This window comes from Sander lucioperca, chromosome 1 (assembly GCF_008315115.2).
Source record: "Sander lucioperca isolate FBNREF2018 chromosome 1, SLUC_FBN_1.2, whole genome shotgun sequence".
NCBI lineage: Eukaryota > Metazoa > Chordata > Actinopteri > Perciformes > Percidae > Sander > Sander lucioperca.
The window spans coordinates 12,737,535-12,764,296 of record NC_050173.1 but is presented as its reverse complement, the minus strand read 5'-3'; the positions used below and the strand labels follow the sequence as shown (position 1 = coordinate 12,764,296).

Below are 26,762 nucleotides of genomic sequence, written 5' to 3'. Positions count from 1 at the left end.
ATCCCTATACTGCAATAAGTTGTTACTTATCCGCAGGGAAATAGGCAGATAATTGGCTGATAATATCCCACATGCCAATGTTTTGGTGAGACTCTGTTATTGACTTTTTGTATGGAGACACTTCCCCTCTCTGTGTTTTTGGCCTTCCCAGGCAAAGTGGATACAAAGAGCTATTATGTCATGTCAAAAATTAATTGAGAGGAATGTAAGTCTTCATCGACTTCTTTTGTGAATACTTACTGTGTTAAATTAGGCAAGTTGGCAGCTCTAGAGTAACGATCCTTTAAGCTACTGAACTGAATGGATGGCAGCTATACAAAATAGGAGATGTGGGACTGTCACATCAAGGATCCAAATTGAATTAATACATTTTCAGTTTGCAACAATGAGCAACAATCAACATGCAGGCGCATCTGGCTCAAAACCATCAATGGGTAAACACGGAGGAAGAAGAGAGGATGCAACGTGCTGCTTTTCCTGACCCACAGACTCTTTTTTTAGGATTTAGTATCAATCAACTGTTTTTCATGGTCTAGTATTATAAAAAAAAACATAATTCACCAAAACTGTCTCAGTATGAAATAACAATTGTAACATGTTAAAAACCATCTCTTTAAAACGGCTATAATCAATATTTTAATATTTAAGGCACCCTGTGGTTATAAACCAACAAAAGTTATGTTTACATTGAGTGATTCTCAATAAAACCACATTGAGTGGATCCTCAAGGTCTAACACAAGTGCTGAATGCATTTCCTTCCTTCCTGTATTGTTAACATCCCTGTTTACTAGCTAGCAGTCTTCTTCTTCTCTGCATTTGTTGGGGTATTTCTACATACCATGGCGCATTACCACCACATGTAAATCAGTGAAATGGTATGACTCCATTAGTAGGAATGTGTATTGCACCACCCATGTGCATTGTTTCGGTTTTGCGGGCCACAACTTTACAGTTTTGTAACACTTCCGACGCTCTCTTCAGTATCGTTTTCAGCTGGAGCGGGCAACTGTTTTCAGCGAAAAAGCTCTAAAAATCCACTGTGCACTACCTGCCCAGCACACTGACAAAGTTAGCGACTATCATAGTGGAGAATTTATCTAAAAGGAGAGTGAATTTTGGATTTGCATTCGTGAAAACAACATTACTTTGAAGGAATGCTAATGCTGCTCTGTGTTTGCAGGATGTGTAAATACGCAACTGTTTCCTAACATGTTTGCCATATCAACTTTCCTAACATCATGATATGTCAATCTTGTGTTTACAGCTTAGTTCTGCACTGCCCCCAAGTGTACAACATTTTATAAATGCACGTTTAAGAAACAGAAAAAGGCTAAATAGAAGTATACAATGAAAGAATCATAAGCTACCCTAAAGTCAGAATCGTAGGTACTGCAAGCTGTAGGTCACTTATTACTAAAAGTGCATTCTTAGCACTGTGAAATGACCTAAATGTCATGCTGAAACATTTGATTACCACATTGCTTTAGAGTTGACTGGGTAGCTATTATCCTTTCTAGTTCATTAGAAAGAAAGAGAAGATTTTAAATTGTGTAATTAGCAAATATCTTGGCCTTGAGGTACAGTTGTGTTCAGAATAATAGCAGTGTGTTTAAAAAAAGTGAATAATGCTCAAAATCCTTAGAATAGGTTTTAATTCAATAATATCAATGCATTGGGAACACTGCATATTCAATTCCAAATCAAAACATGACCAAAATTGATCAAATTTGTGTTATACCTTTACAGAAAGTGAAGAAAAATGAATATTAGGCTGTTGCTATGGAATTGAGGTCTGGGGATTGGGCTGGCCACTCCATAACATCAATCTTGTTCATCTGGAACCAAGACTTTGCTCACTTACTGGTGTGTTTTGGGTCATTGTCTTGTTGAAAGACCCATTTCAAAGGCATTTCCTTTTCAGCATAAGGCAACATGACCTCTTCAAGTATTTTGATGTATTGAAACTGATCCATGATCTCTGGTATGCGATAAATAGGCCCAACACCACAGTATGAGAAATATCCCCATAACATGATTTTTGCACCACCATGCTTTACTGTCTTCACAGTGTACTGTGGCTTGAATTCAGTGCATGGGGGTCGTCGGACAAACAGTGTGCGGCCCCTAGACCCAAAAAGAACAATTTTGCTCTCATCAGTCCACAGAATGTTGCGCCATTTCTCCTTTGGCCAGTCAATGTGTCCTTTGGCAAATTTCAACCTATTCAATACATGTCTTTTTTTCAGCAATGGGACTTTTCGGGGGCTTCTAGCTGATAGCTTTGCTTCACATAGCCTTCTTCTGATCGTAACAGTACTCACAGGTAACTTTAAGTCTTCTTTGATTTTCCTGGAGCTGGTCATTGGTTGAGCCTTTGCCATTTTGGCTATTCTTCGATCCATTCGAATGGTAGTTTCAACGTTTTAATCAAAGTCCACTGTTGCTCAGAGCAATGTCTGGAACGACCCATTTTGCTGTATTTCAGTGTGAAATGTACTATAACCAGCATGCACAACATTTGCTTCCTTCCTTCCTTAAATATGGGCCATAATTGAAACCCGTTTCTTCACAGAATCAATCACCTCACTAATTGAACACAACACTATTATTTTGAACAGGCCTCTTTCAATTACAGATTCAATTACACAGAATGAGCAGCATGCATGTCATGACTGTTGGGTCTGTTGGTTTTCTATGACTCTACAACACTTACTAGTAAGTTATTTGCCATGTAGAAATATCACTTCTACCAAAAAAATTGATTGATGAGGTTAGTGATGTTGGACTGCTATTATTTTGAACACAACTGTAAGTCTTAAATGGCTAAAGGCGTTTAGTAGACAGTCTTAAAGGAAAGACTATAACAAAGATCGCAAGGGCAAAAGGAAAGGAGGGGATCAATATCTTGTTTTTATAGCGTAAAAATAATGTTGTCCCTGGTATGGTATCTTTATCTAAAATCACATAAACCATAATTATGTTCTAAAATAATGTTACAAAATCAAAGGCAGCAGTATACAGTGGCAGGGTTGTTTTTTATTAGCATGGATTGGCCATAAGAAACAAAGGGCTTAAGTGCTATAACAGACTGCAGCCAAATGTGAAGAGGCAGATGCACGATTTACAAATGAAAAAGTCTGATGTGTTTTATTTGATGCACACTTTACCCTTCATCGCGCTGAGTGAATGAAGGGACCTTGAAAGCAGGAACATCTAACAAGGTAACATGATTCACAGCCAGCACCTGGTCACTCTCGCCCCCAATGAAGGCTGTGTTACGCCGTTTTCAACACCATGGCTGTCTTCCATCTGACAATTCCATTTATGACTTGAAACATAATTCTTTTAATTTTCTTTGTTTAATCTCTCAGTTTAAATCATTGTTGGTCATTATGTTGAACATTTTGAATAGAGAAATAGATTGGGGTCAGGACAAGAACCCACCTCTGACCCATCCCTCCTTCGGCGCCCTGCTCCCATTAACCCCCTATGTGTGCAGATGATTCTGTGAACTACTACAGCATCATGCCATCATGTCCTGCCCCTGCTGCGGCCTGCACTGAGGTCTAATTGGAGCAGATAGAGCTGCTGTAACATATGGTTCCCAGCTTTACGAGGGCAAAAGCAAAAGAATGGAAATAAACAGAGGTCTTGGCTGCATCATAGACTCAGCAGCTGGTGCAGCCAGTGTCATCTACACCCCCGCTACGAGCTTTAAGCTCCATCTCAGGGGAGTAGGAGAGGATAGTGAGCCTGTAACACCCGAGGAGCTTATTCTTTTTCAGCCTGAGGTTTTATACACAGTCATGAGAGGAGCATGTGTCATGAAGAATTGTGTGTTATCTGTCTAAAGACAAGTGATCATCATGGTATTGCACACATAAGCATAATTTTTCTTGGAAACTGAAGAAATAAGTGCGTGATCTGCGTGGGCTATAGAAGTGATAACTTCACCAACTGTGGAAGAAGTAAACGGATCCTGATAGTGGTGTGACACTAACTATCCCATTCTAAATGTCACATAGAATACACACATTGATAACCTGTGCAATAGACTGCAGCAGAGACTTTACTTTCGAAGGCGATTGATTGAGGCTGTATGGAGCGAGCAGCCAAATCATGCTGATGTTCTACCAGGCAATCCTATTCAGCATCATTAGATGCAGAGTTACAGCCTGGTTTGGCAACCTAACAAAAATCTGACTTGCCAGCATGCACAAAACAGCCATAAAGGTACTAGGGAAGAAGGAATATGAGCCCATACAGAGCCTGTATGGGCAGGCGGTCATGAAACAAGCAACAAAAATCATTACAGAGTCTCAACATCCCCTCATCTGTGAATATGAACCTCTGCCATCCGGAAGAAGAATCTGTGTGCCAACGTGCAAATCAAACCGCTTGAAGCTATCGTTTGTTCCAGCCTCCATTGAGCTGCTGAACTCTAATGCTAAATCTTAGTGCAATAGAGAAATGTGCAATAAATAAACACATGCACTTTAATTCTTACAGAACAGAAGAGTGTGTCCACAGCCCTGGAAATCTCATCACTGTGTCATTGTGTCCAAATCACTCTTTTATCGATTGTCATTGGAGCAGCCGTTAATTGACATCACAAATAATAGTGCTACTTCGAGGTCTAGTAGAGACATGTGCCTTTTAGCTTTTTATTGCCATAAATCAAAGGAAATATTTTATGATCACTCAAAACATGCTGCTTTTGTCCCTTTTCTTTCTCCCCAAACTTCTGTTAAGAAATGCGAAGTACTCAATTCTTGTGAAAACCCCATGGCTTACTTGAACAATCAAGTGGGATCCATATAAGTAAGTATTGCTAAAAAAAGAGTTCATGGCTATTAGAGGCGTATTAGAGTAGATTGTTTGTTTATGACAGTTGAAGGAAATTAAAGGACACCTTCTATGCCTCCTAATAAGCTTGTGATAACAACCACTGCTTTAATTACTACTCTGAGTCCTGTGTCTGAAGCCATTCTATGTTATATTCATACCAGAGATGTTCACAAGTCATTTTTTGGAAGTCCAAGTCAAGTCTCAAGTCTTTGAGCTTGAGTCCAAGTCAACTCTCAAGTCTTTGAGGGGCAAGTTCAAGTCAAGTCTCAAGTCTTTTGCCACGAGTCCAAGTCAAGTCTCAAGTCTCTGTCCATCTGATCTGTCCCTAACACTGTATTGTTAAATCTTATGAATTCAAAGCATGTCCTGTAGCTACCATCCATACAGTATAGTATCAAAATCAGTTGTAGGATAACTTTATGGGGTCTACTTAACACATCCCTCTAGCCCTCTGACCTGGTGAAATATTAACCTAAGTCTGTCACATCATATGGATACAACTATAAAGATACAATTTGCCTGGTCCCAGCATTAGTACAACACTTTGCGATGGCTAGCTTGTTACCTGTGATGATATATGCTAAATGTAACATCTCTTTTACTCAAAAAAACATGTCAAAGTGGAAATCTAGAGAATAGTGGCAGCGCCACACCAGTTACAGAACAACATGTAGCTCAGTGTCAGTCCAAATTCTGCACAATAAGCAGTTTGAACTCACTGATGTAATGCCATTTATTTAAGTAAAATGTTTTTATTTATTTTAACATAAGTGTTAGCACGCTCAGTGAAACTGAGTCCAGTGTGAGGGAGATCCGACTCAGAGGAGGAGAGGTTAGGCCAGCGTCTCCACGGCAGGATCCGCTGCGCCACGCATGGATGAAATAATGAAATAGTAAATAGGACTACAGTAACAGAAATATGTGCAGAATTAAGACCGCCCAGTGTTTGGTGGACCGGGTAGACCTTGTTTACTTAATAGCCTATAAATCATCCACGGGATCAATTACGCATCACATGAGTTTGCCCACCCGACATAGCATTTTTTCCTGGGGAGATGGATCCGTGCATCCCGGTCTCAGACTCGAGTCCCCATCTCTGATTCATACTAACAAACCAAATATTAATTATAGAATCTGGAGCCTGAACAAAGAGTTGAAGCACAGCTTGGCTCCAAAATGCATTCAGTGTTCTAGTTTTGTATATAGAAGTTTTAGTGAGCATGAAAGTTCAAAACGGTTTCCAGGCTCTTTTTCCTTTTCTTTAAGTTTCCTCGACACTGACTGTTTCAATCTCAACAATTTTATAGTACTCTGGGAGTCTCTAAGAAATGCTTTGGTGAGATGTTTCCCAGAATATCAGTCCATATTCATTCTCCCCCCATCATACTTCCATCTTCTACCCTTCTTTTGATTCAAACACACACCGACTTTCCCTAATTAATATGCATATTTACATGCATGCATACACACTTAACAACAGTTCCTCACCTGGAGATCTGAAGGTCCAGGCCTCATCATCATCAAAGTGTGTATCCCCAGCTGTGAACCTCTCTCCGGGGAAAAATGCGTGCGCCACGGTGCCCCCTGGCCCATCAAAGGGATATCCATCATTGTGGTCGGCCTTAATGAAGTCGATTTGAATGTCTGCATCACTGCCGGCCACCTCGTGGAAGTTTAGTGGTGCGATGTCACTCCAGACCTTAAGGGCGTAGTACATCAGGGCTCGAACAGTGTCCCTGCCCAGTAAGGCCGAGTCCTTAGGGAAGGTCCTCACTCTGAGAAGAAAGGAAGGAGGCAGATATGTTACATGAGAGAGGAAAGAAAGGCAAGATGCGGGGATTATTAGGAGCCATATTTCTCTCTCAGGCCTGTTTTAATGATAATAATAATAATAATAATAATAATAATTGTTTTAGCAGTTTTCAGCAAAGTCATCTTTCTAAATAGACACTATCTTTACACTGGAGCAAAACTTACAGAAAATGCTCTCTGTACATACCAAATATTTAAAGTAATATACCTATCTTGAACCCCTGTTAGTTACATTGTCCAAGCGTTACTGGAATTTATGGAATTTTTTTTGTTTTTTAAATAAATGACGAAAAACATCCTCAAACTCAATCTTTAAGCTGCCATTTTCAGCCAAACTACCAAAAAAACGTGTCTCCTTTCAGATATTCTTAATAGTTTATAGCAGGGGTCTTCAACGTTTTCAGCCAAGAACCCCTTATCTGAAAGAGAGACAGAACAGGACCCCCTTTTACATATTGTATAAAGTGAAGTTGCATATTAAACTGAGCCTACAATAATGCGTAGGGTGGCCTAGAGCCTTTATACATTCCTTATTTGCATAATCCTAAGCCATTAAAAAATGCCTAATCATTGTTTGTATGATTTTATAAATTATGTTTTAATGTTAAATTAATGTTGACTCAGAGGACCCCCTAGGGGTCCCGGACCCCCTGTTGAAGAACCCTGGTTTATAGCAGAATTTTTGGGTTATTTTGTTAAGACTTTGGTGCCCTTTGTAGAAATGTATTCACAAGGGATAGATTTAAATAAAGGTGACTCTTTCCATTGATGACAACAATTTGCCTCGAACACCGTATTAGGCTCACCGACTCAGGTTTTGAGTGGAATAAATTGTTCCTGTAAGTATATTTTACTGATAACTTCTGAGTCGAAACAACTTTGGCCACCAGCTACATTTCAGACCTTTCATCCACACATGAGCCAGAGCAGCAGCTGTTTCAACGACTCAGCTTATAGCTGAGGGTGACCAGACCTTTACTGTCAAAGTCAAACTTCTGAACACCTGCCAGAGGAGCTCACACCAGCGAGGTCTCTTTAATGTCTCAAATCACTTCTCAAGGCACACTCATAAAAGTCAACTTGTTCTGTTTTATCTTTCTTATTGACTCTTCAATGTTCAGTGATTCATCTTGGTACACATATACACACTATTACAGTATATATTGTACATACTATATACAGCCAGTCAAACAGACAGTTATTCTCTCCATCACCCATTCTCCTTTTTGGAATGAGGTCAATCCCTATTTCACCTTGTGAGGCCATATGATGTGTGTGTACACAGCATATTGTTGATTTTCTTTTAGAGCTCCAAGCCCTATAAGTGTTTGAACACATTTTGCTTTTTTAAAGCTTCCCTGTTCTCTTCCTTTTTCTGTGTTAGCGGCTATAATCAAAGGATATTGGACTTAGATTCTCCAGGTGGACAGAAACATAACTCCAAATGAATGCTAATTGTACTGTGTGTCTGCTGGATGTGTAAATAGGTGATAATATGTCAGTGTTGTGTATATAGTTATTGCAAGTTTAGGTTTATCAGACTATACTTAGTCACACCCATGACTACGTCTCTATACATAAGAAAGCATTAAAGAGGAGTTTTATGAACACTCTTTTATGATTCAGTATATGCATGTAAAAAAACAGTAAAGGATAGGGTTTGGGCACAATCAACCTTTTATTATAAAAACAGAAACTGTCACCTCTCTCCATAGTTTCTGCCTACATAAGCTGATATTTTCTCCTGCTTCCCACTGCAGTCAACACTTGAGCTGCCCGTTCTGCCGTTACCGGGGTGTCTTTAACACACCCAGTGATGCGAATGAGTTTCATTAATGCGGCTAATTAATGTATTAATTAGCAAATATGTCTATGTCAACATGATGTCACAAAACACATGGGTGGCATTAGCAACTTCAGCTTGAAGCAATAAGGTGGTAGTAGTTTGAAGAGGAGTTTCTACCTCATTAAGATGAATATGTATGCAGCTAGTCACTTCAAAATCTAATTAGATTGCCTATTCTGTGGGGAAAACTGTGGTGTGCAGTGAGTATGATTTTGTTCTTGGGGTTGATTTGTTCACACATGTGCTACACAGTCCACTTATTCATACTGCCTGAGTGTCTGACCCTCACTGCAAACCACAGCTAGCCAAGGTCAGTGCAAATGGCTCAACCTCCACGGACAACTCAGCTGCTTATTAGTCCTAATTCAGACGGACGAGGGTGGGAGATTGTGTACGTCTGTGTGTTTGTGTGTGTTCGGGAGACTGTTGATGAGAGAGAAAGATGGAGAGGCAGAGTGCATGGGTTTGTCACTGTGCGAGTATGTATGTGCATCCATTATGTGCGTCAGATTGTGAGTGTGTGTGTGTGTGTGTGTAATTGACGGTAGGTCAGCCAAGGTGAGAACATTCCTGCCCTGCATCTCAGATGAAGTGAGGAGCCCCGGGAACTGCTTGTGTCTATAGGTGCATAGTAAATAAACTAGGTGTCATATCCCTGTGGTGCCTCCTTTACATTTGGTTAACCTCACGGAGCATGGCTAGGATCTTGTCAGTTTGTCAATAATACACCTTGATTTTAACAACCTTATTGATTATGTTTTAATTAAGCGACCAACCTGTAAATAAACAGTTTGCCCAGTATTTAGTTTTTTGTTTATGTGTTCCTCCTAATAACAATAACTACAATTGAACTACAGGTGAACTGAGCAGATATATTTACCTTATATCAACCTTAATTATATAGTCTTATTTTACTTGACACGATGAGCAATGAGCAAAAAGCAAAAAGTGAGTAACTGAATATGTTGAATTAATATGTCATGACCAAAATATGACAACATTGTTCCTCAAGGATATATTTGACGACAAGTCAAGACTGAGATTATGATGACATAAAAATGCTCTAACAAATAAACAAGATGAAATGATCCTTGCAGTAATGACATATCTTTTACTGTCATTTTCTGTGTGACCCAAGTCAAAACTTTTAAACCTTTAAAAATCTCACTGCAACATCTATCCAATGCACCCGTTTGATCATGGCAGTGTACTTAAAGGAATTGACATGTGAGAAAATACACCTATTTGCTTTCTGACTTCTTGGAGTCTCCTCTAGTTGCCTGGCAACCTTACTGTGATGACAACACTCCAGGAGGTCACTGCATCTGGCCAAGATGTACTTTTAGCACGTAACTCTTCATAAAACCACAGCTTTGTGCTCCTTTCGACGCAAAGGAGCAGCGGCTCTACTCCGAGTTCCTCACGGATGACTGAGCTTCTCACCCTATCTCTAATGGCTCTTACACACCAAACCGACGGCAGACTGCTAGCAGAAAAGGAAGTCAGACTGATCAGTCTCCCCGAGTTGGTCAAAAAAGTGCCTCGGAACACACCAAAGTGACGCCGACTTGAGCGTACGTTCTGCGCGTGCGCGAGACGTAATACGTCTCTATAACAGCAGGCGGCGCTAAAATGAAGACCGGAAATGACGAACGCATCACGTGGGTCTGGCTTCTCCAGCCGGCCATAATGGCGGCTCGTTCGGAAATACGATCTCGTATTTTACGAAAATAGTTCACTGAAACGTGTTTCTGAAAACATTTTAAGCGAGAAATAGGCCATACAGTTGCTGAATCTGTCTTTATTTCAGATCGACAAAGGTCAGTTTAAAAGATTTTCGTCAGATTTTGAGAGGCGTCCATCCCGCTCATCATTTCCGGGTTAGCACTCCACCAATCAGATTGGTCATTGAGTCCGACTGCCCGCCCTCCGATTCAACATGTCAAATCGTCCAAAATGAAGGCAGATGGCCCCTCCGACGGACGACGGCACGGAACACACCGAACAGACTCGAGTCACTGACCTCGCCAGACTGTCCGACAGCCGATTATCGCGTTGGTGTGTCAGGGCCTTAAGGGAGACGCCAACCATCCTCCTGAGGAAACCCATTTCGGCCGCTTATACCATGGATCTCGTTTTTTCAGGCCTTGACTGGAATGGTTTTATTTACGGAACTGTTGGAATCTTTTAGTTTTGTTTGTGAGGAGAGGCAGAGGAGAAAGGTTGGAGCCGGGCAGCCTCCCGCTATAAAACAAACACATTTAGCTCCCTTTTCTGGTGGTGCCTTGTGCAACTAAAGACTACAGGGAAACAAGTGTGTACTGAGGACCCTAAAGACTGAGCAGCGAATCAAGCCAAGGCTGGCGAGTTTGATTACTTTTGGAGTTTTGTTTTGGGAGGGGAGGACATTCTTTTTGTTGGATTAAGTGTTCTCAATAAGGAAGATAATTTGAAGCTGTTGGTCAAATCTTGTGGACAGTCAAGTGGACATTTCAGTTGTTTTATTCTGCTATTATAAGGGGGGGGGCATTCCTTTGATGTGGTCACAAGGGTTTTAAAGGCAACACTACGCAACCGGTAGTTAATGTGTCGACTGAAATATTTTCCCTCTGTCGCTCTGAAACGGACGTAAAAAAAAAATCACACTTTCTCTGTAGTCTACCGTTAGCTAGCTACCGTAAATGTAGGCTACTTTTAAAATGCCATATTTTCCCTCTGGGCTCACCAAAACGGACGTAAAAGAATTTCTTTGATGTCATTTTTCAGTTTTTTCAAGAATCGTTTTAGGAATCGGAATCATTTTGAAAGTACTGGTTCGGCATCGGAATCATAAAAATCCAAATGATACCCTAGGCAATACACAATGGTTGAATTTGCTCTCGTAACCAGGTTATCACAGTAGCTCTCAAATTGTAATTATCGCCAGGTTAAAACAAGTCAGACCAAAAATGTTTTGATAATAGACAAAAGTTGTGGTCAAGTCATTGCATGGATTTCTCAGCTCAGCCCTAAAAGAATAAACTTGTGGCTGGTCAAAGCTGATGGCTGTGTGATCACAGGGTGAATGTTTATTTTCTTCAGATTTCATGGCCGTGACTGATGAGCAGTTAGGAAGTGATAAGCACATGAGCCAGCAAAGTTTAAACGAAAAAGAAAGTGCAGATGTCAGAGTTTTTAGCTGCAGCATAGAGCAGGAGTCATCATTGGCTCAGTGGCTGAGGGCTGTTTAGAGCTTCTGAGTGTGCATCATTGACTCACAAATAAATATCTGAGAACAGAGTGTACCGTCCGACGTTTCCACATCAATCAAATATAATACCTCCATAAAGAACTGCTTACATCAAAGCACACCCTGACACTACCGAGCAGGCAGTCCTGGACTGTGAATCTTTCGCTATGGTGCTTAGCTGACAAACAGAGGATGGAAGAGGAGGAAATAGCACGAGGAAGGAGAAGAGAAAGGGGCATTGGCACAGGTGGATGGGAATGAAGGAGGGATGAGAGTAAGCAAGCTAAAAGATGCAATATGCAGTGTTCATGATGATTCACCACTTATTCATGCTTTTAATAATAATATCTATCTAAACCTGACTATTAACTACATCCTTGATTGACAAAAGAAACGGAAATTAATATTTGTAATCTCGCTGACTGGTTTATTTTTTGTCGTTTGTTTTAAACAAAGAAATACTTGTTAGTTATTGTATTTGAGTTGGATGCTTTTTAAGTGAAACTAGCGTGCTTTTACACCCTTTACTGGGAAATCAAAGAAATGTATAAAAAAAGGTAGAAGTATAATGAGGTCTGTAATAGGGCTGTACAATATGAGGAAAATATGCGATCCGCGATAACGTTGTTGAATATCGCGATAACAATATTACTTGCGATAAATTAACAGATATTAAAATCTACTCAGTTCTGCCTTTCTGTTGCTTTCAGTATTCTTCTAAAATGCAAAAACATTGCTTGTTGAATTTAAAACAAATAAAAGGAAATAATTTCTAACATTCTTTTATTGAACAAATTGAACATTGAATTGACAATAACAGGCACCACTAAAAAAGTGACTGTTACACTTTAAAAGTGCCTAACTTTAAAAGTCAACTAACATAAAAAATCTCATAGTGTCTATTGCGATATGTCGCAACTTTTCGCGATGTGTATATTGCGCCAGTTGATATCGCGATGATGATAAAAAAACGATATATTGTGCAGCCCTAGTCTGTAATTTTAAAAAACAGCACAGTAGTAACATTTATCTGAGACTTGATACACATAAATAATACATTTTTTTGACTGATACTGAAATCAGTGTTTTTGCAAATACCGTGCCAAAAAAGGTAATCAGAATGTGGATAAAAACATGCTTTTAATTTGAAAGTAATAAACTACTTGACTTATTTTGAAGCAGGGTATGCTTGTTTCTGAGAAATTGAATTTGTGAACGTGTTAGTCTCACTTAATTTCCCTTGTCTGAAAAGGAAATCTCCCATTTATCGAGTTGTAAGAAAAGGAAAGCCATTACATAGATCTAAACAGGTTTTGGAGACAAATCCTTTTACCTTTAAATCAATAAGAAGAGGGCAATGTTTTGCAATGTAATTTACGTGTAAATAATGCATTACACAGCAAATGAATGTCTGTCCACCAAAACACAGCTTACTCCTATCCCCCTTACAAAAGTAATGATGCTATAGAAACCATGGCGGGGCAGGAATAAATAAATAAATAAATAATACATATAAAATAAATATGTAAATATATAATAATCCACAATACAATATATCCTTTTAATAGGCTGGATTTCTGTTGCACTCAAACAGAGAGATTAATTTGTAATGACATGAATATGAGCAAATATAACTAAGTTATTGCAAGTAAACCTAATAAACCTTCTAGATAGCAGGTAAATAAAATGGCTGTGGGAAGTTCTTTTTCACAGTTGTAAAGTGACTACAGTATGTGCTTATAGAGGTTTTACATCTTATCTGACAGATGAATGTCTATGAAACCATCCTTGTGAGGTCTTTAGCCAAACTATGTTATAATTAATAGTTATAATTAGTTTTGCCATTACAGACTCTATTACGAAATATTATCTCAGGAGTCCATTTACAATATGTTGCTTTTTATATTGAGATACTGCTTTAACACACCTGTAGAATATATACAAAAGGCTGTTGAATGTTGACCAAGTGCCCTCTTGTGGCAAACTGCACATTGTGCTATTGAGCACATGGAGCTGTGCAGTCAGTAATACAGTAAAACGACATAGTAAGAGGCACGTCGGCAGAACAGAGCTCAAAGTGCACTTTACTGCATCCAAGTGGTGTGAGTGTGTGTCTCTGACTAACCGCGAGTAAAACCAGTTTCTTTTACTGAACGCGAATTTATTGAGTCTTTCTCCGCACATTGATCGATTTTTATGAAGGCTGTTTTACAGAAGCCGAGCTAATCTACTTATCGTGCGGCTTGCTTATGCCAGTGCTAGTTAAGCTGATTTGGACAATGTTGGCATTCTGGTATGTAAATGGAATGGAAGTCTTTTTGCATTGCAACTTAATGGAGCAGTAAGTATAATGTATTTCTTGTGTGTATTTGAAACTGGATAAATATAACTTCACTGTTTATTTGTTGATTAAGCTTATGAAGCATATGCACACTGGTAGCTTGATTGCACAAAATCATTAGTACTTCTAGTAATAACCCATTTCATCATGTCATCTGCTTATGTGAATTCTCATTATATTTGGCATTTTTATTTGTTCATATTTCTTCAACTCAACACCTACAAGCATCATTGCTTGCAAATAATGTGCTGTTGTGTTAAGATAAAGTCAGTAAAAAGAGTTCTGTGTGTTCTGACTGCCACTCTAAAGTTAACATCACTACTATTCAAGCCACACATACAGTCCTAAGTGAATACCTATTCAATAGTCTAGGTAGGTGTTTTTCCAAACTGATGAAGTATTTCAGCACAATTCATTACCTCAGTACTTCATCTATTGCACATAAATGTTCTCTGCGTGGAATCAACAATACACGGACCTTGGAGCTGAATAAAGGCACAGGATACAATAGAAGGCAAAAGGTGTAACTCTGTCTGAGTGTACAGTGGATGCTTTTGAGTGTTTGAATGTGTAACTGATGATTTTGCAACTCAGAAATTAGTTCAGCACCAGAACATTACAGTAAATATTTATCTAATAAAGAAGAATGCAAGGAACGATACATCTTCCACAATAAACAAAATACCTGGATAAAAAGAAATGCTTTCATTAAATTACACCCAAACACACCTTAGGGGACTGTGATTCTGTATAGAATATCTATGCTTTCCTATGTTGCTCTGTTGATAAACCACACCATATGGCGACCTCTCAAAATGTGACTAAATCTGAAACCAACAACTAATCCACAAGTGTTTATAATAAAAGCACTATAAATGTACCATCTGTTTCTTGGCAGGAGCTCCAGGCTGAAAAGAAATCTACAAAAGACACAAGCTCCGTACTATATGTCTCAATTTCCAGTAAAACTTGGCTTCTTTGCAGGCAAATATAAGAGCTGTGAGTCGAAAGGTGGCTTCGTGCTGCCTTATTTCACAAAGATGTGTGGGGCCAGAAGAGCATCGCGAGGCGTGTGATGGGCAGCAGTAGGACGGAGAGAAGCAGAGAGTAAAGAGAGAGCCAGTGATGAGAAAAAGCAAAATGTTCCAGTCATAAAACAGCAGGTCTTCACAGCAGTGCGCATGCTGGTTCCCCCCCGAAGCAGACTCTGTGCAACAGCTTCGCTGCAATGAGATGCTGGACTGCTGCCACTCGGTTTTCCAGGTCAGCTGAAACCTCACGAGAGCCCCCATGCAATCATATCTAGACCCCAAAGAAATGTCTGTATCTCTGACAGAAATCCTCCCCTAGGTGGATGTGGGGGATTATTTCAACAAGGCAATGCCACAGGGACAAAGTCACCAGGTAATTTGGTATTATCAATAAGCCGTAGCCATCCTGCCCAAGGAGACAAGTGATTCATCCCTCTGAACTCATCCCTCTCGCAATCTGATCTGTTGCTCCTGCCGCTGCAAAACAGTGTTTGGCAGGGAACTCAGTAAATAAGCAGACCGATATTTTTTTAGGTCTTTGTGTCTTTGAAATGAGCTCAACACAATATTATGCAACTCATCCTCATCCTGCTGCCTCATCATCTTCACCATCTTCTCTCAGCCGAGCTCTACTTTATGTTCTGTCCTGCTTTTGCAGTAACTACAGCAGCCCCCTCACTCCCTCATGCTCCCACAGCCTTCCCATCGTTCTTGCTTATCGACCTGTTTCTTCAATCCTCCAGTGCCCTGATGTCCTGCTTTCCCTCCGCATCTCGCTTCATTTTGCTGTTCTTGTTTCCTACCGTAGATCTATTAGCCTCCTCAGGTCATTGTTCCTCTGCAAGTTGCCTTGGCCCATATGGCCCGTGTACTTACTCTCCTTAACTTGGGCTGCAATTGTGTAAGAATTTCTCCCATCTAGCGATGAAATTGTATATGACAATCAACTGAATATTACTTTCTAGCCCCTCCCATTCCGAGCGCGTTTTAACTCCTACGGTGGCCGTATGCCAAGATTAACATGGCTTCCAGTACGAGTATCAGTGCTGTCGTTATTCTGTATATTTTACGAGATGAATAGTGTAAGGCAATGTTTACAGCGTAGGCTACATCATTTTCTCCATAAGCAGAGTCAGAGATGAGTTGATGCAACGGTTAGCGAGAGAAAGCTAAAGGAAGAGGGAAAGGTAAAGAAAAACCAAAAGACAGAGCCGGTGGCAGTGGATCGGTGAGACCTCCTATGAGGAGGTCATCTTAGGTGTGATCCTCTATCTTCAACAGGCTTTCAAATCTGCCGGCAGTCGCGAGTAGTCTCCCGTCTGGTGCCACTGAGTGTAAAAGCGTGAAAGGCGGAGGTATGTCCCTCTTTGGCTAATGTATTTTAAAGATGGAGGTGCAACATGGCTGCCATCATTCGAGCGACTCACTCGTATGTATTCTGAACGATTCTAAATGGCAGATTCTACGCTTACGAGAATACTTTGATTAGTTGGTGGAAGTAATTACACATGAATGAGCACATATTTGTGAAAGAACAAAGGTTTTTTTTGCTAAGAATCAACTCAAAACATTACACAATGGAGCTTTAAGCCATATTACAATATCCAAAATCTAAGACGATATCTAGTCTCATGATATCAATATAATATCGATATATTGCCCAGCCAAATTGTCCACCAAACAGATCACTGCTACCTTTTTTGCACACGTGCATTCTCAGTGCTGTGTATACACTTGCAAAAACAAATTTACTTTCTTGATAAACAATATCTCAGCATCACATATTCTGAAAGCATAGCCAGGTCTTTCACAGCCTGCCTGTCTTTTCAGTGTGTTCCTGCTGTCAAGTACACACTGCAGCTCCTGGCAAAGCAACACGCCACTGAGCAGAGATGCCGTACTGACCTGTCAGCAGTAAACAACCTGCTCCTCATCTAAACTTAAGCAATTTAACCACTTACACTCGTGAAAAATGGCTCAACACTAGCAATTAATGAGAGGAGAAGAATAAAATGGAAAAAAGAAGAGCAGCATTGAATGTATCTATGATTACTACTTGCCAGGTTATTTTTAATATGTTTGCCAAAATGTCTCATTAGCATGACTAAATGTAATGATAATAATAAGAAGTCTTTTATTTGCCAAGTACATTTACATATACTGTACGAGGAATGTATCCTCTGCATTTAACCCAACCTAACTAATTAGGAGCAGTGGGCAGTGAAAACGCTATACTGTTGTGTATCAGATTCACATATGCAGTAAGCCACATAATAGCAGTGGCTGTACAATGCATGGTTTCAATTGGTAATCAGCTGATAATTGGTCTGTCACAAACAAGTTGGTTCAAGACTAGTCTATATCCTTGACGTTCCACTTCTGGGACTGCTCCGTTGGCAACGGAAAATCCGCCAGATTTCACTCAGTTAGGCCGGATATCTGTTGCCTCGGGCTTCCTTTGTGTTGGCATTTCAAACTCTGGTTGATTTATGTAGGACTATGGTTAACCTTTTCTCAGATCTCTGCAGGGTATATCCAGACAGCTAGCTAGACTATCTATCCAATATGAGTTTTCTGTTGCACGACTAAAACAACTTTTAAACATACACATGTTCCACCAAAACAAGTTCCTTCCGAGTAGGCCTGTCACAATAACAAATTTTGCTGGACGATAAATTGTCCCAGAAATGACTGTGATAAACGATAATATTGTCGTTCTGAGACCATTTTCATCTAATATAATGATAATGGCATAATAATGCAGGTACACCTTTTCAAAGATCAATAAACTTTTATTTCTAAAGAATATTTAACACTGGAACTGGAAGACATTTTAAATATCCACAATATGTCTTTGATCTCCTTTAGTATGTCGTCTTTCACGCTGTTGTACAGTTGTGGAATTGCCGTTTGTGACATGTATGTTCTCCCAGGCAATTTGTACTGGATGTCAAATGTTTGCAGCATTCCTCGAGTGTTTGCGCGATAGACTACAGACTGTACTACATTTAACAATTATTTATTAAACACTAAATATTAAATTTAAATAATATATAATTAATAAATTATATCTATCTCTATCTATGTGGCTATCTGCCACATGGCGAGTAACACTGGTGCACACACCAGACGCCAGCCACCACATCACTTCTGTTTACTGATAGCTATTGTTTACCTCAGGCTAATTAATTAGCTAGAAAAGTGGCGATTTTTGGCAGCCGCCTTCCAAAAGACAGCACAATGAAATTAAATAACCGATCATTAACCATTGACCGACAAGCAGGTAACGGAGTCTCAGTGCACATAGTCATATACTTTTATTCATTTATTTATTTTTTGACGGCGCCTCAACTGCAAAGTGCTGCGGGAAACCCTGCTCCAACAAGTAGCGTTTTCTCTGTCTCTCTCTCTCTCTCTCCGCCAGGAGTCCTGCCTCCCCACACAAAGACCATGCGACTGACAAGAGGGTTCACTCCTCGTTACGCTAAGGAACCAAGAGTGGTCATCCAGTCTCTGGCAGAGAGAGAGAGAGACAAGGAAACCAAACAAGCATGCAAATGGAAATTATCGCGGCCGGAAAAATTATCAAGCTCATTTTTTTTTATCGTGCGATTAATTGATTTATTGACTATCGCGACAGGCCTACTTCTGAGCCTATTTTGCAGCGGCACCGTGGCTTTCCCCGGTGCTTAGCACCGCTCAAGATGATTGTGAATGGTTTAACAAAATGCCAATAAACCAGAGCACGCTTTCCTCCCATCCCTGAATGCTATGTGGAGTAGCCAGACCCTCCTCCAGCACGCTTTAGAGGAGGGTCTGGCAAAGCAAGACTAGTTCAAGACTGATGCTGCATTCATGTGCTCCTCAGACGGTCTATTTTCCCATTTTGGAAGTCGTTTTTCCGACTTCGGTGTGTTCATGAGCTTTAAGTCGTAATGTGGGAAAACACATGGATGCTACAAAGAAGATGTGCTGTATTTTATTGTTCAGCTGTTTCCAGTATTTATATCCAGTTTAAAGTCTTACATTAGTGATTTTGTCTAAGACTGGTTGCTGCACCAGTACATTCCCTAAAACCACTAAAATATTGCTTTACCTGGCTTGTTATCAGATGTAATGCTCATAAAAACCGCTCCTTACTAATCTAGGTCACGGTCTAACCTAATACCATATTACAAATGCAAAAAATGTATATGCAATACGTCACTGGATAGCATGTTTCATACTATTAACCTAATATTTACTTTTGTCCGCCATGTTACTGCGTAATATGTTGCGTAGGCAAAAACTTTGCAGACTTTCCAAGTTGTTGTTCCCACAACAACAGTGTTGGCTGAAATCTGGGAGAGGTCACTGCCCACGAATGGCCAAAGAGAGCAGTGGGGAGATTTTATCAGAAGTTGTGGTGAGACTATCGTGACTTGTGACTGACGGCTGACAGGGAGAGAGAATGGGAAATCCAACATCACATGGAAGTGGACAGTGTGGGTGTATTTGTATTGCATTTTCTGCATGTGCTTGTGTGTGCGTGTTTGTTTGTATCTACTGCGATAATGTGTAGATTACACATTACACAAACCAGCGACACATCCGATTAGATCATCTCATTGTTGAATCACTCCTGATAGTGTGTGTAAATCAGCTCAGGCCAACCATGTTTCACTGCCTCTTCCTCTGCTGTCTAACACTAAGCTGTATCCCTGACAGATGGTCCAGCTGCACTTAAGGCATCTTATTTTATCATGTACAGTATAAACTGCAGAATGACTCTGTGACGCAGCCTTTTATCTTTAGGAGTCATACAAATGAGTTTGGAGTAGAACTGCATAGACGTGAAGATGCAATTATTGTCTGTGTGCAAAAACCATTCCATGCATTTCATGCTCTGCCTCTGAGCCAAAATTGATCCAGAAACCAAAAGATTTCTTGAGGAAGAGTCACCTAATCATAGTGTGCATTTCATGTATCCCTACCTCCAGGATAGATGCCTCTTACTCCATTTGTTCTGAGGGTTCAAGCCTCGTTTCCTGCGGCCCGTTGTCACCTCCGCCTCAGAAACATCTGGCAGAGAACATCTGGGTGTTTTCATTAGACCCAGTGTGGCGTGGTCTAAAGGGGAGAGGAGATGTAATTGTGATACAGACTAATGAAGGGACATTAAATAAACCTAATATTATTATAACATAGTTTTATGACAGCTGGAAAACGTAAGCTACTTAACACATATTATGTTTAACATAAACACAGTGGAAGACATCCACCACTACGGTTCAACATATGTTTGCAAATGACTGTTTAAGTAACTGTAACTCATACTATACTGTATGTGCTCATATGCATTTATATGTGAATGTACAGGAGGTTATGAGTGGCCGCTTTGACCATAAATCATACTTGCTCTGTACTATACACTATCAAATGCACAGTCACACACTCTCTCACACACTATTGTCCATAAATTAGACTTGTTCACACAAACACACACCACTGTCATAGAACCATTTAACAGTATTATGCTTTATACCGTCTACAGTTGTGTATGTGAGGTGGACTAGTGGCGTGTATGATAAAGAATGATGTTGTTTGTAGACTAGAATTTGAGTGAGGCTGACAGTATGTTCTGTATGTGCGAAAAATGATTTGTACAAGACAGTAGCAGAAGGTATACTAATCAATATACTGTTATTCTGTTTTACACATACCACTATTATCAATCACATAGTATGCAGTATTGTCATTCTACTGCGGTTGTGTGTGACAGAGAAGGATGATTTATGTTTACAAGGTGTCTCAAGGCGTGTAAGCAGTCTAATGAAATCCAATACACATGAGCTGAAATACATTTTACCTTTCTAATGTCCAGTGGTTGTTTTGTCACAACGATTGACTCAACCCAGTAGCAGTTTCTAAAGTCAAATTTTGTGTGTGTTGCTTGGATTGTATTCAATATTATAGGGTAAAATTGTAGGTTGTATTTTCTTCCCCAGGTACACTTTAGTCCCTCTCTCACTCACACATACTGTAATCAGGACGTAAACGCACACATAGTGCCTTCATCCATCCAAAGTGCCAATATAATCCTCTCCTTTCAACGCAATCATCCACAGCCACATACCTAAGACTCCAGTCTCCTTCAGCCCTCCATACTTCTGCATGGCTTTGATGGCCTTGGTCAGGGCCTCCTTGGTCTGAAGCTGACCAGTAACTGGGTCAGGGGGCGGGAGGTAGCCAAACTTACTCAACCAGTCCTGGAAGGGAAACCACAGACACAGAGTTCAAGAGTCATCCCAGGCATTTCAAGGACTCCAAGTATCCCAAAGCTGCTGAAAAGGTCTGACACCTGTTCATGTTTACTGTCTGTGGATACTGTGTGTCTATGTGCATATGAATGCAATGTTTGTACATATTTCCTAATCTGACACTGTGAGCACTATCTAAAACCCCATCACTCTTAACACAAAATGAACCATTAAAAAAGATCTTTTTCACAGCAGATATTTCAACATGTCATAGAAAGAAAAGGCAAAGCACAGGTGCAACTGAATAATGATGATTGATAATGGCTGCATTTCATTTAGGTGTTCTACATCCAGGACCTTGGTATTGTTCATGTTGGCTCACTGCTCATGTCTTACTGGGCCATTTAAATAGAACGCAGCCATTAATAACATTAGCAGTAACACGTGCTCTGTTCCTGTTATGACAAGGTAAGTCTATAATGCTATTCAATATTGTATATAAATGACACACTATGCTTTCCAGTGACTCACATATATAGATTAGATTGCTAAATTAATAAAGTGTGAAGGATTAAAAAAAAATGGATCCAATGTCCAATTTCACAAACTGATTTTCTGCAATTGGTGTGAATTGAATTTTTTTTTTTTTTTTACAGTTTAACAGATATAAAAGTTGCAGGAAAATGGAAGAAGATCTGGGTCTGTCGTTGATCTCAGTAGGTCTTTTTCACAGCAGACATTTTGTTTAGTCATAGTAATTACAGAACAGGTGTTACTAATAACATTAATGAATGCTCTGTTGTATTCAAGTGTCCCCGTAAGATCATTAATTTCATTATTTGCACATGTGCTTTCTGTAAAGAAAGGCCCTATTATTCAGTTGCCTCCCCATATTCTGATTACTGTTGGATGGCTTTTGCTTGGTTTTGTAACTTGCAAACTTTGCCCAGGAATGTTCCATGTATATGACACATATTACGTTTTGGTCAAAAGTGTTTTGTAATTGAAGAGTCTCTCCTTAAGTTGCCAAAACCATTTGGAATATTTAAAAGTAAGTAATGATTGTGAAAACTATTACTTTCCTGAAAGATTAATTTTTTTAAACACAGTCTCTCTTGCTGTCTCTTGTTCTCTCTGTCCTCCATCTATCTGAGATCTACCCCTCCATGATCTGATAGCCCGTCTGACACATCAGCTTTCTAATTGGATTTTGATCAGCACTCATCAAAGATGAGTGACACAGATCGATAACAAGGCAACTGCTATCGATTGACAACACTGGGAAAATTCCATTAACTTAATAATTAACTTGAGCGGCCTGTTGACAGTTGATATTTACCTCCTCATCAAAGGCTTTGCTTAACAGAAAGAGGGACGTTTATAGAATACAGATGATCCGAAGGATTATGAGAAAGAAAAACAATTATATAGCAAGCAGAGGGCAAAGAACGTGTACCTGAATAATGTAACAACTTAGAGAATAAACTTTCTGTTACCTGAGTTAACTTCTTGTTTACTGTAAGCACAATGTATGAGCACTAAATTATATTATCTATCTGATGTCTACAAAATAACTAGTCCTTGTGTTTATACACACCATCTTTTATTGTAATGTCTTGATAAATGTCAGCAAGACAAGCCTCTTTTCATTTACTAATAAAACTGAAGTAACTGTCTATGTCATGATGTGCTTTTAGCATCTGCGCTCACGCCAGGTGGTTGAAACCTGGCTTAGATATAAAAGGCGGATGAGGGCAGATTTATGATTGAGACATACTGTGAGTATATTATCACATATCCAGCCATTAAAAGGTTAGAAAGATGAGAAAAAATAATGATGGAACAAAATGTGGTAGTTGTAGGAAAACTGGAAAAGATAAAATAAAAAGAAACAGCTGATTCTGAAGTCTGAACTGCATCAAAGGCTCAGCCTGATACTGTGGAAAGGTTGTGTGTATGTGGTCTGGGTCAAAGGCATTGGGATTCTGGGGCAGGTTATGCTGAGCTGAAGGTTCAAGCTAAGCAATTTAAGGTTCAAAAGCCACCCAACCCACTTTTCAGTAACTGAATGGTATGTCAGCATACTGAACATATTGGCAGAATGTTGAGAAAAATATAATGATATCAGGCAATATTGATCCCGTCCACAGGGCAGTCGCAGCAGGGTCAGCTACAGAATAAAAGCCCTACGGCTGCTATAAATTCAGCTTGCTAATACTTGAACCCAGCCCCTTTAGTAGAAGGATGATTTTAGTTCACCAACCTGCTACTGATGAATAAAAAGTATATATTTTGTACCGCATGTGGTACAGAAAAGAACATCGATGTGACATCAGTGTATCCATAAATCTGACTCTTTACTTCACCCAAACGCAAAATGCAAAATAATATATATAAAACTACATAAGGCATGCCTTTTAGTGGACCTTTGGACAACAACTGAGTAATTTCTGCACACACGGTGTTGAAACAACTAAGAGAGCCTCTATCATAAATACTGTCTTAAAGCAGAGATTTAAAGCAGCCTAGCAGTATGTGTTGTACCTTTCAAACCCAGAGGCAATTCATGGGACTTTACATGAGGCATGAAAATGCAATAGAATATTTATAGACATACCGAATGGAAAATAATCAGTTCAAGTAAGAATTAAAATGCAAAACGGAAAAAATGATGGGCAAAGAATACAGTGTAAGTGCAGTACCTGCATTTAAACTAAAGATAATCACTACTTTCTAAAAGAAAACATCTCGCTCTCATGCGAAGCAGAAAAGGCCCTATATGATGAAAAAGCTAAAGCTGCCCCCTGTAAGTTTATTCTCTCTAAATCTGTGATTAACTTCAGCACGAGGGGGCTGACGCAGATGGCTGAGACTCCAGTCTTCTTTAATCATGCATTATTAAGACAAGCAGACATAGGAAGCGATGGCACAGAATAACGTCTAACCCTCCAGTATTCCCCATTCTTGTATCTCTAATGAGAAGCGTGTACTCAGAAAACATGCTCTGCCAAGCCTGCTGCCTCTTTAGTGAGCTCCTTTTGTGAACAATCAAATCTCTTCTTTGTACAGTTGTAAGCTGTCGTGTTTCAGTTGCTCTGCTGAGGTCGGCATAAAAGTTTCTTTCAATGTCTTTCAAGTTTTAAACAAGTAAACAACTGGCTCGGGAACTTGTCTAGTGTCACACTTATTCCGATGGCTATGTGAGAGAAATGTAGAGTTAAACAAGAGATTAATTGTCCTTGACACATTATCACTTGGTACAAGCACTGTATGAACACTGCCCATTCTTATACGTCTAACCACTTCTTGTTTTTATTTATTTGCTGCTAAAATAAGCAGAAAAAAGCTAAGTTAGGGAAAACACATTTTACTATGTTTATGTTAACCTGTCTCTGTGTATATAGAATATGTGCCTCTTTGTGGGTCCTAAGTTGTAATCAGTAAATGTACTTTGGTCCCAATGCCCTGCTGCCCTTTTCCAGACAGTAAAGGGTAGGGTTGGGCCAATGGGCGATGGCATCGTCAGTCATTGACCACTGAGCCCAACATCGTGGTTTAAAACAATTGATAAGATGACATGACAGACATCCTTTCATTCTTAATGATGGCGATATGATTTCAGTTTCACTTAGGATGACTCATGCAGCTGCAGTCCGAGTGCGCCGCACTCAGTAGGTGTGATGTTTTACTGTGGTTGTCATATGCCAATTCGGTAGACATTGTCCAACCCTAGCTTTTGAACACAAAGTACAGTTGAGACAGATGGAAATTGGTGAAAAAGTTGTATAGGTATTTGGTCATAAACATAAGAAACAAGCAAAGTGAAAATCTAACCTGCTAATGGCACTAGATGAAAAGTCAGGGGAGCACCAAAGTTATTACAATTCATCCTGAGGGGGACAGGAATGTGCGTACCCAATTGTTGAGACAGTTCACTAAAAAACAGAAATGTTATGAGCTTAAATGTGCTAGATGGAAGCTCAGGAGTTCACCTAAAACAATAAACAATTCATCACCTCTGGTCACAGCAGGAATGTCTCAGCAGTCTAGTAACCCTAGAAACGATCTTTATATTTAACATTTCTGCAGTGCATCTTTCACTACCAATGGCAACCTTTGATGCAGGAACCAGTTTGACCTTTATTGAACAAAGCGCAAATTAAGAGTGTGAAGGTCCAAACAGATAAGGCTGGCAACTGAATGTTAAAAACTTTGTCATTGAACATAATCTGGAGTTTTTGAGAGCTGTCCAACATCAACTTTCCGTCTGGAGATAGGGTTGTTTATCAGAAAGTAGTATGCCATTGTGGTGTGGGTTTGTGGAACACAGCAAGGTTGTTGTTCTATGCTCTGTCAAGAATCCCAAACTCTGTCATCTATCTCACTGTCAGGGCTGCCTGCTGCTCAGAAAGGTGACTGTACAGTGAGCGTGAGTGTCAGCATGCATGTGTGTGTGAGAGTGTGTGAAAGCAAAATCAAGTCAGAACTTAACCCCACAAAACACCTCACTCAGAGGAGACACACCAGAGAAAAAAGGTGAGAGAAGACGTGGGGGGGGGAGAAAAAAAAGATGGAAAAGATGGTGAAAGACACTGAAGGAGATGGAAGGAGACCTCTGATGAGAAGGGCTTCTTGTGTCTTAAGATCTGCTCATCCTCAAGGGAGCCTTCTGTTGTACAGCCTTGTAAACATCAAACAAAACCACTGACTATGATTTCACACACCACAAGAGAGAGAGAGAGAGAGGGAGTGTGTAAATGTTATTCATGCATGAGCTGCATGAATAACATCGACCAAAAAGGAAGAAGAGGAAAAAGCACACAGATGCGCATACACACACATCAAGGCATCCTTTGATTCCTACCGGCCTTATTCCATCTGACCTTCCTAAAAATGGATGTATAGTCTTTTAGAACGAGGTAGGACAGCGGGTCAGTGTGTGACAGGTAGCTGCATCTCCTCGTGTGTTTTAATAACAACTTTTACGGAGACTTGAATCGATAAAAGGGGAGTGTTGCGGGGTAGAGTCAGACTTGTTATATAAGTTCCAGCGAGCACTTTGCTACTTTTTTCCAGCGTAAAACATGTTTCCTAATTCAAGCTGAGCGCAGCTACTGTTTTATATGAAGGACAAAAAAATAACTTTTTAACAGCCACTTTTAAAGCCAACAAAGGGAGAGTATTGGTACTGAAAAGACGACTAAAATAGATTCACCATATCTTAAATATAAATAGTAATGTAGTATTCATTAAGGAGGGATAATTAAAAACTGAGAAAGAGTTTAAATTTATGAGAAGGTGATTTTATAGTTCACTCAGGGTCATTTGGGTCTATTCTTTAGAGAGTTTATTAATGAAAGTCCTGGCAGAATAATGGGTATTGATAATAACGTTAAAGCTTTATAATTTATTGTG

The 26,762-nt window shown here is 39.7% G+C and overlaps 1 protein-coding gene across 1 annotated transcript in view; it reads right to left on the bottom strand.

The window, feature by feature from the left end:
* Positions 1-26,762, bottom strand: part of LOC116048915 (matrix metalloproteinase-17-like) — an 80,360-nt gene that overhangs the window by 16,012 nt on the left and 37,586 nt on the right. The window contains exons 2-4 of the mRNA XM_031298229.2: positions 21,224-21,356; positions 20,082-20,217; positions 6,338-6,624 (exon numbers count right to left, since the gene is read on the bottom strand). Of these exons, the coding sequence (XP_031154089.1) occupies positions 6,338-6,624; positions 20,082-20,217; positions 21,224-21,356 (556 nt within the window). The remainder of the gene's footprint in view (positions 1-6,337; positions 6,625-20,081; positions 20,218-21,223; positions 21,357-26,762) is intronic.